Genomic DNA, 14,144 nt, shown 5'->3' with positions numbered 1-14,144 from the left:
ACAGGTAGAGGAGCTTAAGTGACTGGATCAGGATTATATAGTCAAATGTAATTGATCTATATAACATATACTGGATTACTTGCCATCTAGGGGAGGGGATGGGGAGGAGGAGAAAATCTGAAATACAAGGCTATGCAAGGGTCAGTGTTGAAAATTTATCCTGCATATATTTTGAAAATAAAAAGCTTAAAAAAAACATAAAAAATATAATTGATACAGGATTTAAACCCAAGTCTTGACTCTACGAATAGCTTTCTTATCTACATACCATCCTATATCTCAATACAAAGAACTAGAGCAAATATTTAAATGCACATCTCTGTATTAGTGAGAAACAAAAAGCTGCGTGAAGTTGAGGGAGTAGATTATTTCTGTAAGCTATGGGTAGAAACTGTTATTTATCCTACATTTTTAAAAAAGAATCAATATCTTAATTTGTTGTGAATTGGATTTAAGTGGGGCAATGTGTCACAAAAAGACCTATTTAGGAGGTTACTTTAAATATCCAGGATGGTAATAACCAAGGCCTATATAAATATGGTGGTACTGAGGAGAGAGAGAAGAAAAAAAAGAATGGTTTGAAAGTGGTTATCATGAAAACCTGGTAACTTAAAAGGTATGAGATGAGAGGAAGAACTCACTTGGATCCATACAAATAACCCTAAGAAATGGCCACTATTATTACTCCCATTATACAATTGAAGAAACTAAGGCTGTGAGTTCTCTAGAGTGACACAATTATTAATGTCACTGAGAGAAGCAGTCAAATCAGAAGATGTAACTGGTAAAAATGATTTTGAGAAACACATACAAGGCCATAAGACAAGTAGAGAATCTGACTTTAAAGATAGTGATTATATATTTCCCTTAAAGTATATAAATCAGTTCAAATTCCTAGAGCAGGAATTCTAAAATTTGGGGTCCATGAATTTATCTTTGGTTTTTAAATTTTTTTTTAATTAAAAAAATTATTAAGCTTTACCGATATGTTCCTTGCCCTATCTCAAATAAGACACTCCACCTCCTGACTTTGACTACTAGACTCTCCTTCTTCATATCCACCCCCTGGCTTCCTTCAAATCTCAGTTTATCCCATCTACATCTCATTTGCACACAATTATTCCATGCTGTCTTCTCCCACTGTGTGGTGATATTCATCTTTAATGTTTAGCACAGTGTCTGGCACAGAGTAAATGCTTATTGAATATAAATTTAAAAATCTTCCTTGAACTAATTCTTTTAAAAGAAAATTATCACCCTCATTTACTTGGAATGTTTGACTATTCTAAATTCGTCCTTTTCTCTAAATCAAGAACTGCTGAGAGCCTACAGGAGGAGATAAAGACTTTTCAATTACCTGTAAGTTATTTACATAAGTGAAAAAGCATTTATCAAGTGCTTTCTATGGATCTGTGCTAAGCACTCAGATATAAAGGGAAGAAGAAATAATGCAAAAAAAATATCTCAGATTTAAGTATTATGTGATACAGTAAAAAGCACAATGGATCTAGAATCAGGAGCTGTGGATTCAAGTCAAAATTCTAAAACTTACAAGCCTAGAACTTCAGATAGATGAAAGGATCTAACGAATCATCTACTCCAAATCCCTCATTTTTACAAATGAGAAAACTGAAGCTTAAAAAAAAGTTAAAAGCCTTGGCCAAGGACAAACACGTAATTTAAGCTGAGGTTCAAATTCAAGTTCCTTCAGTCCAAATTCAGTGTTCTTTTAATTATTTCTTTTCTCTGAGTTTTAGTCTCCTCACTGTAAAAATCTATAAGTTATCTATAAAATAATAAAATAAATCATCTATAAAATGAAGATACAAACAAGTAACATTACTTAATCTCCCAGTATTGATATGAGGAAAGCACTTTTATTTTTTCTATTGATCTTGTAAATAATATTTCATTTTTTTCTAATTACATGCAAAGGCATTTTTCAACATTCATTTATATTGAGTTCCAAATGTTTTCCCTCCCACTTCTCCAAAATGGCAAGCAATATATGTTTCATATATGCAACCATATTAAACATATTTCCACATCACTTATATATTATGAGAGAAGAAAGAGAACAAAAGAGGGAAAAAAAACAGAGAAAAATTAAAAATTCAATCTGCATTCAGACTCCATAGTTCATTCTCTGGATGTGGGTAGTGAAGAAAGCACTTTTCAATTTACTAAAGAAATATATAAAAATCATACACAGTGAAGGACAATTTACTACCGTGGGCAAAGAAATTAAATTTAAATTCACAAGTATTAAAAAAGGTTTCCTAGTCTTCTCTTTCTTGGTACTTACTAATTCTTTTGGCTAAATAAATTATAATTTACAAAGTGACAATTGGAAGAGACTCAAAAGAAATATCTAAGTTTGATAAGAGCACCTAAACTATCTAAAATCAGAGTGGTTTTTTTCTTCCTGGTCCCTCCTAAGGACTTATATAATTTCACTGGCTTCCAGACACCTCCCTGTGTCCCTCCCTCCTGGCAGCAAAATGTGTTAGTGAACTAATAGAAGATTTAGGGATAGAGAAAGCTCTTTTCACACACAGAGGCTCATTGCACCTCGTCTGTCCCATGGTCTCACAGGGCCATGTGTGCTCAGGCCAGAGCAGGCCCCTAAGTCAGGAGGAAGCTAACTCCCGGACAAAGACCACCCAGAGGGTTGCTATGGGAACTCGGTCTCTGGCTATCACACTAGTTGTCCCTGACACCAATTCCTTCCTTGGATCTTGGGTTAAAGAACGTTTTTGTAGGGGGAACCATTTTATCACAAATGGTTTAGACACAGATGTTGATGGGAGCCCCTCTTGGAAGCCTATAGGAGACAGGAGTCTCAGGTTAACAAAACTTTCCTAAGTCCAAACTATTAATCACTCAGTGATAATTTTTTAAATGGCTACTGAGTGACAGGCACTGTGCTAAGTGTTAAAGATACAGGTAAAGGAAGTCAGAGGACCTGAGTTCAAATCCTCAGACACTTAACACTTCCTGGCTGTGTGACCCTGGGCAAGTCACTTAATCCCACTTGCCCCAGGAAAAAAAAGAAAGATACAGGTAAAGGTGAAAGACTGAACTCAAGGTGTGTGCATTCTAATGAGAAAGACAAGATGCACTCCACTTTGTACAAAAAATACAAATAGCATAGCCACCAGAAGAAAGGCACTAGTATTAAGGCAGATAAGGAAATGCTTTTACAATCCAAAAAATTAAAAGTAAAATGGGCACAGTGAATAGAGTGTGCCAGGCCTAAAGTCAAGGAAACTCATCAAATCTAAGCTCAGACATTTTCTAGCTGTGTGACCCTGGGCAAGTCACTTATTCCATTTGTCTCAGTTTTCTTACCTATAAAACAAGCTGGAGAAGGACTCCAGCACCCAATGGGGCCACAGCGAGACATGACTGAAATTACTGACCAACAAACAAAATTAACTGAATGAAGGGAAATTAGAAACTGCCCTCAATCTACTGCTTTGTGGAGGTGAGAAGTCTGGAGGTATCACACATTCAAACAAGTTTTGGGACTTTTCCCAATGTATCAGAGCAGTTATGCTTGATTTATGCTTATCTTTTCTAAAAGAAAAATATTATTTTTCATATGGGATGGTTCTCTGGGAAGGTGAGGGAGAAGGTTACTTGGGATAATTATGGTAATACAAGAAACAGAAAGTACTAGAAGAAAATCTAAGAGAGAGGGACATAGAAATAGAGATATAGAGAAAGAGAAAGAAAAGCAAAAAGAAGGAAATGAGGGTAGGGGATGGTTTCAGAGAAACCTGGGAAGACTTGTATAAACAAATGCAAAGTGAAGTATGTAGAAGATTTTATGCAATAATAAAATAAACATCTCTAATTCTTTCAGATGATCTACATATTGCACAATTTCCCAGCCTGACATCCAATCTTTCAGTGTCCTTCCTACAACACCAAAAATGAATACTTCATGGATTTCTTTGACAAAGAGACCTAATTCAGTTTCAATTGATCAATGATGGACAGAAGCAGCTACACCCAAAGAAAGAACATTGGGAAATGAATGTAAACTGTTTGCATTTTTGTTTTTCTTCCTGGGTTATTTTTATCTTCTGAATCCAATTCTCTCTGTGCAACAAGAAAACTGTTTGGTTCTGCACACATACATTGTATCTAGGATATACTACAACATATTCAACATATATAGGACTGCTTGCCATCTAGGGGAGGGGGTGGAGGGAAAAATCGGAACAGAAGTGAGTGCAAGGGATAATGTAAAAAAAATTAGCCTGGCATGGGTAATTTTTCTGTAATTAATTCTGTCAATAAAAAGTTATAAAAAAGAAAGAAGGAAAGAAGGAAGGAAGGAAGGAAGGAAGGAAGGAAGGAAGGAAGGAAGGAAGGAAGGAAGGAAGGAAGGAAGGAAGGAAGGAAGGAAAGAAAAAGAAAGAAAGAAAAGAAAACTATCTTTGCATGTATATTGAACATAAAAAGCTATTATTTTTTTTTAAATGAATACTTCAGTTGCCAGGCAAGTCAGAGAAGCTTGATAGAAGAGTAAAAGTTTAAGCGAGCCTTGAAGATGAAAAGAATGCTGAAAGGTGAGTCAAAAAGTCTAGATTTAGTCCCAAAGGGTAGACCCTTCATCAGAAGGATCATTCAAGGGCAAGATAACTCATTTCTGTGGGTCTTAGCTTTCATCTGTAAAATGGGAATAATAGTATCTATCATTATTATCTCCATGGGCTTAGATAAGCAGAGGAAAAAAGTAGGAAGGCATTTTAACTTGAAGCATGAACAAAGGGAACAGCCAGGTCATCGGAAGCAGGAATATGAAACAAATGTCTGTGACAAGTAAAGGAGACAATAAAGAATGGTGGTCTCCAATCCTAGTGACAGTCTAATTCCTATAATCATACCTTACACATAGCAACTATACAAGCAGAATACTCTAATTCTACTCCTGGCTCCACCATTTGCTTTGGGCAAATTACTTTCTAAGGCTCAATTTCCTCATCCAGAAAATAGGGATAACATTGATTACTTTCTACTTCATTGCATTGTTTTAAAGAAAATCACAAATAAATCTTAACGTACAATACAAATTTAATTATTTTTTCAGAAGCTCAATATTTAAGCATTGTGGAGGAAGAAAAGAAACAAACATTTATTAAGCATTTAATATGTACCATGGTGCTAAAGTACTTTATAAAATATTATTTCATTAGATCTTCACAACAATCCCTGGAGAATAGATGCTATTACGATCCATGTTCTATAGCTGAGGATACTTTGGCAAAGAAAGGTTAAATGGACTGCCCATTAGATTTGAATTCAGGTCTTTAGGACTCCAGGCTCTACTATATCACCAATTACTTCAAGAGAGAGATGATAATACTTCTGTTATATTACTGGGATCTCCCCTCCTGCATCCAAATTTAGAGATCAAAAAATCGTAATTGGTGGACACACCTCAGTCACCATCTAGTCCAATCCATAACACAAAAAATTACATATATAATAGGGCTTTTTAAACTTTTCCCACTTGTGACCACTTTTTGTCCAAGGAAGTTTTACACAACCCCATCTCGAATCTGAGCCACAGTGTGTGCACAGTGCAAAGTGAGCATTCTGTGTGTTCATAAACAAGGTTGCAGTAAAGCTGCATGATACAAATGTGCAAAAGCTTCCAGAAACACTTTGGATTCATTAAACATTTGATTTTGAATTAATTTTTGGTCATTGCACTAAGAAACCGTTTACTGTGGCCAAATTTTTTTTGCCACCCTCTACATTTAATTACATGAGTCTATGAGAGTTATGATCCACAGTTTAAGAAACTCTGATATACATATGTGTACTTTTTTTTCAAGCAGAAGCTAGAAGCTCTCTTGTTAGATGTGTTGTTTTATATAATATACATATATATAATTTATATAAAACAATATATATAACACCACACCTAATAAGTGAGCATCTGGCTCCTGCTTGAAAATCTTCCACCTAGGAAAGGGAAACTCCACAAATCTTTGAGACAATCCATTCTATTTTGGATTGTGTAAGGGAAAAACCAGCCAAGTTGAAGTTGATTATGTACAATTCTCTGGCCTCCCATTCTTTTTTTCTAAAATTAAAGGTTTCTTTTTATTTTCAAAACATATACATGGATAATTTTCAACATTCAAAACCTTACAAAACCAGGTGTTCCAAATTTTCTCCGTCCCTTCCCCCCACTCCTTTCCCTAGATGGCAAGTAACCCAATATATATTAAACGTATAATTCTTCTGTACATATTTCCACATTTATCTTGCTGCACAAGAAAAATCAGATCCAAAAGAAAAAAAAAGGATAAAGAAAACAAAAAACAAGCAAACCACCACAAAAAGTGAGAATGCTTTGCTGTGGTCCACGCTCAGGGACCACAAGGCCTGGATGAGCCCTCTTTCCCACTATTCTGATAGGAGAGCAGACCCTTTATAACCTCGTTTTCTATCAGCCCTGTTCATGTGCTGCACCCCAGTGAGCTCCTTGAAAGGAGAGCCAGTTTGACTTTCTTCTCCATATCCCCAGTCTTAGCACCTGTCTGGCACGTCATAAATAATTAATAAATGCTTCCTGGTCAACTGCCTGCCTGGTTGATTGAAAGGTTTAGAGTACAGGCCCTGACACGGACTGTGGGTCTGTCATCTGAGCTACAGAGAATCTCCCTATTAGATAGTTTCAGAGCAATGAATTTTTAATCACAGCAACTTATGGAGGACACTTATTTGGGAGAGTTAAGGAAGATGATGACCTATACTAATGGGCTGAGAATCATCACAAAATCACAAATCCACTGAAAAAATTAGACATGATATTGGATCCTGCAGGATACATCACTTTTCTCAAGAACCTCACACCATAATTGAAGGAGAGTAGAAAGGATATTTAAGTAATTATTATACAGGAAGATATAACTTTAATGTGGATGTCTAAGCAAAGTTTAATTAGAAATGTAGAGAGGGAGAGATCCCTTTGAACTTAGGGGCCAGGGGAGATTTCCTGGAGGAGGTGACACCTGAGCTTAGCTAGAAGAGAGAAATTTCAACAAGAAATTTCAGCAATCAGTAATGATGGGAGTCCCTGCAAGGGATGGAGAGAGAGAAAGAGCACAGGAAAAGAAAAGGTTGACATGATACATGGAAATGAGAATGAGGAATGGAGAATGGTCTAATTTGGCTAGAATTCAGAGAAAATTCCAAATTCTATGTAATTCTACATAATATTATTATGATGATATTATATCATAGTACATATGATAAAGAGTGTCATGAGAAGGTTGGAAATGTGGGTTAGGGATGAATTGTAGAGGTCTCAATCACCAGATTATTCTGTAGACAATTTACTTTCTAAAGAAAAAAGAAGCAATCAGTACTGTGCCTGGGGAAGATTTCTCAGGCAGTGAAAACAGGACCAGAAGCAATCAGGTAGTTAGAGTGCTAGATTTGGAGGCTAGACAACTTGAGTCTCAATCCTGCCTCAGATATCTATTGGTACCCATCCTCAGTTTCCTCATCTGTAAAATGGAGTTACTAATAGGGCCAACCCTCTTTGGGGTTATTGCACGATAAGATAACAAATGTGATGAACTTTTGCGAATTTTAAAGTGCTCTAAAAATACTCAGTAGACCTCCCATCTCTGAGATTGGCTAAGATAATGATAAATGTTGGAGGGGATCTGGGAAAACGGACACTAATGCATTGTTGGTAGAGTTGTGAAGTGTTCCAACCATTTGGTAGAACACTTTGGAACTATGTGAAAAGGACTACCAAACTGTGCCTATCCTTTAATTCAGCAGTGTCTCTACTGGGCTTATATCCCAAAGAGATCTTAAAGAAGGGAAAGGGACCTGTATGTGCAAGAATGTTTGTGGCAGCCCTCTTTGTAATGGCTAGAAACTGGAAACTGAGTGGATGCCCATCAACTGGAGAATGGCTGAATAAATTGTGGTATATGAATGTTATGGAATATTATTGTTCTATAAGAAATGATGAACAAGCTGACTTTAGAAAGGATTGGAAAGATTTACATGAACTGATGGATGCTGAGTGAAACAAGCAGAACCAGGAATACATTGCACATAATAACTGCAAGAATGTGCCATGATCAACTATGAAGAATCAACTCGATTCTTGTCAGTAATTCAGTGGTCCAAAGCAATCCCAATAAACTTTGGATGGAAACACCATCCACATCCAGAGAGAGAACTGTAGTAAATGAATGTAAATCAACATATGCTATGTTCACTTTTTTTTCCTTCTGTTTTTTTTTTCCTCTCATGGTTTTTCTCTTTTGTTCTGATTTCTCTCTCCCAACATGATTCATAAGGAAATATGTTTAAAAAATGAATGTACATGTATAACAAAAATATGTTGTTTTTTATGTGTAACTGAGGAAAATAAAAAAATTTAAATACTAACTAGTATAAATGTCATTACTTTACTAGCTGGAGTAATGTGAGTGGCAAAAAGTAGGCTGGTAATAATGAATATGAGAAAACTAAGAAGAGAAAGGTTCTAATATGTGTGAATTAATCAGATTTGTATCTTATTGTCTATATCTCAGAGATAGTAAGGGTTTTTATTTACTGCTCCCAGGGAAAGTTCATGGAATCCAAGACAATGAAGAGAAAGAAATAAAAATGGGAGGAAATAAAGGATGGAGCAAATGTGTAGGAAGGAAGATAATTCATCTTGTGGGGAAGTTAGATCACACATTATTATTTCCAAAGCTTTCAGAGTGAATAAAGGTTTACAAGGTACCTGATGAACAGGATCTCATTTGATCTTCAGAGTAGTCCTGTTGGTAGTTTGATTATTATTATCCCAGAGGAAACAAGGGTTAGAGGTGAAGTGACATAAGGGTTAGTACTCAGGACATGAGAGTCAAGGGGGCTAGTCCTGGAGTCAGGAAGACTCTAGTTCAAATACTGCCTCAGATATAGAACAGAGTGAGTTTCTTCATCTCTCTCAGTCTCATTTTCCTCATCTATAAAATGGGAATAATAATGACAATACCTTGACTGGGTTGTTGTGAGGATCAAATGAGAAAATATTTAGGAGCCAATTTGTAAACCTTTAAAATACTATGAATGCTACCTTCAATAATGGTTTGTTAACAACTCAGCCAAGAGAAGAGATTTGAATCCATATGGGTTCTAATTTTGGGGGAGGGAAAGAGGGAGAGATTGTTCAATGCTGTCTATAGATTTTCCTTCCTGTGACAAGGGAGGGGAAGAAATACAGAGGTAAGAAAAGAATGACTAATAAGGTAGGGTGAGATGGGTGGGGTTCAGTTTCCTGTGTGATGGAATAGAAGAACACATACCAAATATTAACTTTTATGACTGTTGGGGGCTCTTGGTGGCATTGGGGAGATTGGGGCACAGTAGAAAAATCAGGCAGTGTTCCATCTGTGGCACATATCTGGGAGTTCTGTCAACTCCTCTCACAGAGGTAGGGAGAAAAAACTCTTAATTCTAATCTGCTAGGGCATGAATTTATTTTCAGTCAGGTCTAAGAGGAGCTAGGATGCTGTAAATGGTTTAAAATATACAGGTATATATTGTACAGACATGTACAAAATTTAAGTCACTCTATATTGTAAAGGATATGTTGGACATGGTTCCTGTCCCTTGAGGAGTTTATAATTATCTTCAAAAGATCAAATGAGATTACATATGAAATGCTCTGCAAACCTTAAAGCCTTTATATAAAATTCAGCTGTTATTATTTTAAGAGGCAAAGGGTTGAACTTGGGATTGGAAGAGACCTGTGTATGAATTTTGATTCAGATATTCATTAGCTATATGAACATGGGCCATTCACTTCTCATAATAATAAGATAACTAATAATGAGACTAATAAGTCATTTGGCTTAATAAAGTAATAATAATGATAATTCATTTGACATAATAATACTGATGATCCATTTCATGTAATAAAAATTCATAATGAGAATAATAATTTATTTCTCTTAATAAGATAATTACATGGGAATACTGAATTTCCCTTAATAAAATAATGAATAATTAGAATTCATTTCACCTTAGATAACAAGAATAACATTTCACTTCACTTAATAATTATAAGAATAACTGTTAACACTTATACCTCATAAGGTTGCTTTTGAGAATTGAAGGAGATAGGTATATGAGAACTCTGTAAACCTTGTTATTAGCAAAAGTCAGCTTTTGTGAGTTTCACAGATGGTGATGCTGAGGGAGGAAGCTTCCCCCCTCTTTTCAAATCCCTCCAGAGGACCCCCAAACAAAGCCCATCTCCTCAGTGCTTTCTTGGGTATCTGAGCTTTCTCGCCAGACCCTTACCTGTCCCCCAGCTCCTTGTGCTCCACTTCCAGATTCTTGTGCAGGGTCTTCAGGCAGCTATGCTGATGTATGAGCATTTCATACTCCGTGGACTGCCGTTCGTGCAGGGAGCTCAGGTGCTCGTGGTCCTGAAGCAGCGACTCATAGGCCGTCATCATCTGCTCCTTTTGTTTCAGCAGGTTTTCAATCTCATTCTCCTTCATTGCTTGCTGGTTCTGGAGTAAAGTGTACTGGGCTGTGAGAGAAGAATTCTGAGAGCTCAAGGTCGAGTTCTCCACCTTCAGAGACAGAAAAAGATGGCGCAACGCTCTTAGATGAGACGGAGATGACATTGGAAGGCAGGATTATCAATTCAAACACTCTGTGATGGACTTAAGCACGACAGCCAAACTTCCTAACCCCTACAGGGATCCTGGTCCCAATGTGATGTTTCTCCAAGGAAATCCTGTAGCTAATACCTACCCCACCTCTCCTAATAAGCTGGACTGAAAAGCTGAATTCACTCCCAATACAATCATTTCCATAATGGCACAGTTCTCACTGTTACATTGAATCTCTGATTCTCTGCAACTCCTATTAATAATTGTTCCAAGTTCTGTTCTAGAGAAGGACCCCTCATAAAAGTAATCCTTCATCCACAAGACAGTCTTTCAAAGATAGTCTCTTTTCTAAGCTAAAAATCCTTAGTTCCTTCAAATTGCACTCTGATCACACGGGTTTGAAGCTCTTCATTATCCCAATTGTTTTCCAGCTTATCAAATGACCTCTTAACTTTGCGGTCTAATATACAACATCTCTGACATCTGATCACAACAGATTACACAAGATGATCACAGCGGTATAGTGGGAAGGATAATAATGGCTTTGGAGAAAGAGGATGTGGGTTCAAGTCCCCCTTCTTGGCAACGTCTGTGTGACCCCAGACAAATAACAATCTTCTCAGGCCTCAGTTTCCTCATCTGTAAAATGAGAGGGTTGACTGATGACCTAATCATCATTGCTATCACCCTAATGACTCCTATTAAGTTTATAGTCAAACCTATGAAATTAGTTTTTTGAACCCAATTGTAAGACTTCAAATTCACCCTTATTATATTTACTCTTACTGGATTTGGCTCATTGTTCCAGCCTGTCAAGATTTTTTGTAACCTGTCACCTGTCATTTTATAGATCATTCCGAACTTTTGTGTTTTCTGAAAATCCTAAAGGTATGACATCAATGTCTTTCCAAAAGACACTGATTAAGAACATTCAGCACCAGAATGATAGATACTAGATAAGGTAGATCTGTGGGGTACCCCATGGCAGACTTCCTTCCCAAATGATATTGATCTATTAATGATTAACTTCTCTTTTGTTCTGACTTTCTACCTGTTCCAGAATTGGAGAGCATTTAGGAGTTCACAGTATTTATTGGAAAGAGAAAGGATATAGGAATCACCTAATTCACTGAAAACCCATTCAGAGACTCAGTGCCGTCAAAATAATTTTCATACTAATATTAAAATGTTTTAATTTCTAATGCTGTAAATATCAATAATGACAACTAGGTGGCGCCATAGTGCATGGAGAACTGGGCCTGGAGTCGGGAAGACTCATTTCCCCAAGTTCAAATCTGGCCTCAGACACTTATTAGACCCTGGGCAAGTCCCTCAACCCTATTTAAGTCAGCTTCCTCATCTGTAAAATGAGCTGGAAAAGGAAGTTGCACACTAATCCAGTATCTTTGCCTAGAAAACCTCAAATGGGGTCACGAAAAGTTGGATATGACTAAAAATGACTAAACACCATCGAATGGTAATAAAGATCACTCATATAAAGTAATTAATGGGAAAGGAGTTTCAATAATTTTAAGAATGAAAAGAGTAATAGGATCAAAAAGTCTGAGCATCAGCAATAATCTCTCCTCTTTATTTTATGGGCAAAGTCCAACTGAAGGCTATTGAGGTTAAAGTCACACAGGTAGGAGAATTGGGACTAGGAGTGAGGGTTCTTGATCCCTAGTGTAAGGGACTTTCAACCTTCCCATGCTATCTTCATTAAATGATGATCATAAGAGCCAACATTTATAAAGTGCCTACTATGTGCCAGATACTGCTATGTGCCCACTATGTTTCGGACACTGTTAAGTGCCTACTACGTGCCAGACACTGTTAAGTTACAAACTTTTCTCCCTTGATCCTTACAATGACCATGGCAGGCAGGTATTATAATTATTATACCATCACCACTTCAGGACCATGCAATGCCTTGGTTTCCTGCCATCAGCCCATCATAAATGGAGCTCTGAGGCTGAGTTTTAAATGAATGGCCCCTGCTCCAGCAACGGCCTTGGGCCACTGACCTGCAGCTGAGCCGTCTGAGTCTGCAGGACTGTGTTGTGCTCCTGTAGGAAGGCGCTTTGCTTCTGAAGTGTCAGGACCTGGTTACTGAAGGTCATGTTCTGGGTTTCCAAATGCTTGAGCTGTTCCTTGATCAGCTGCTTCTCCGCATGAAGGGCAGCATTCTAGAGCAAACCCCACAAGAGCAGTTATTAACATGATTAGACTACAGGCAAAAAAGAACCCTATGGGAATTGCTAAGCCATCAGGACTGTCTTCTGTATAATGCATCTCTAGTAATATATTCTAAGCAGACTGAAGAGATGACATCATGAGGCTCACTTTGGAACATCTCCAAATCATGTAATAACAAAAACAATAATAAGAGGCGAAGGAGAAGTAGTAGGTTGAGAATAGAGGGAAGAGAAAGAAGAAATTAGTATTAAAAATAACTTTAGAAGGGAAAACAGGCCAGAAATGTCAGTTCTGTACTTCTGGTATGTTTTAACAAGCAGTATTGAAATCTCCACCAGGCACTTGCATTGAGTGTCCAATGAAAGGCAGAACAGGGACAAGAAAGTCCATGCAAAAAATAAAGAAAGTATTCTCATATAGAGATAGAAGCAGAACAGAATTGGGAAAAGAAACCAGGGTTCAAATCTACAAAGACTTACATTCCTTTCCAATTCTATGGCTCTGTCCTTGACTTTCAACAACTCCATGGTAGCATCTCGGCCACTCTCCCAGCTCTCTTTGACCTGGTGGTTGAGGGCTACTTTCCCCACTGGATGTTTACAAGAGTTCTGCAACTGTTTTCCTTCTTCTTGACTCTGCCTGAGTACTTCATATTCTTTCTTTATCTGGAGGGATAATAAGCAAAAATAGACTTCAGAAAGAAATATTCAGGGAAATGTTTTCTTCATGACTGCAGTGTATGACCTTTATCAGATTGCTTGGTCTCTCAATGAAATAGGAGGGAAGGGAGGAAAAGATTTGGAACTAAAAATTGCACAAAAAAAGGTTTTTAAATGGTTTTAATGTAATTGGAAAAAATTATAATTTTAAAAATTAAAAAGAAGGAAGTATAGGGTGAATCCAAGCAAAGTGTAAAGATTGGGAATAATCACCCTACCCACTGTGGATTTCTGAGGCAGTTAAGTGAGATGTGGGAAACATTCAATAATCAAGTCCTGCAACTATAAACTTGATAATTCTCTTATAATTTCCCCCCTCAAAATATACAACATAGGGCAGATCATTCAAGGGGAGGTTAATTAGTGCAGCAGAGAGAATGTCAGGTCTAGAGACAGAAAGATCTGAGTTCAAATCCAGCCTTGAAATTTACTATAGTGGTATGACACTGGGCAAATCTCTTAACCTTCAGTTTCCTCATCTGTAAAATGAGCTGGAGAAGAAAATGGTAAATGCTCCAGTACCTTTGTCAAGAAAACCCCATACAGAGTCATGAAGAGTAAG

General features: G+C 37.0%; 1 protein-coding gene across 1 annotated transcript in view; it reads right to left on the bottom strand.

The window, feature by feature from the left end:
* The window catches only part of CCDC88C (coiled-coil domain containing 88C), a 229,549-nt gene that overhangs the window by 48,209 nt on the left and 167,196 nt on the right, over nucleotides 1-14,144 (bottom strand). The window contains exons 18-20 of the mRNA XM_031952347.1: nucleotides 13,343-13,528; nucleotides 12,692-12,853; nucleotides 10,348-10,625 (exon numbers count right to left, since the gene is read on the bottom strand). Of these exons, the coding sequence (XP_031808207.1) occupies nucleotides 10,348-10,625; nucleotides 12,692-12,853; nucleotides 13,343-13,528 (626 nt within the window). The remainder of the gene's footprint in view (nucleotides 1-10,347; nucleotides 10,626-12,691; nucleotides 12,854-13,342; nucleotides 13,529-14,144) is intronic.

This window comes from Sarcophilus harrisii, chromosome 2 (genome assembly GCF_902635505.1).
Source record: "Sarcophilus harrisii chromosome 2, mSarHar1.11, whole genome shotgun sequence".
Classification (NCBI taxonomy): domain Eukaryota; kingdom Metazoa; phylum Chordata; class Mammalia; order Dasyuromorphia; family Dasyuridae; genus Sarcophilus; species Sarcophilus harrisii.
Note: the sequence above shows the minus strand (reverse complement) of the source record. Positions and strands in the feature narration are given on the sequence as shown.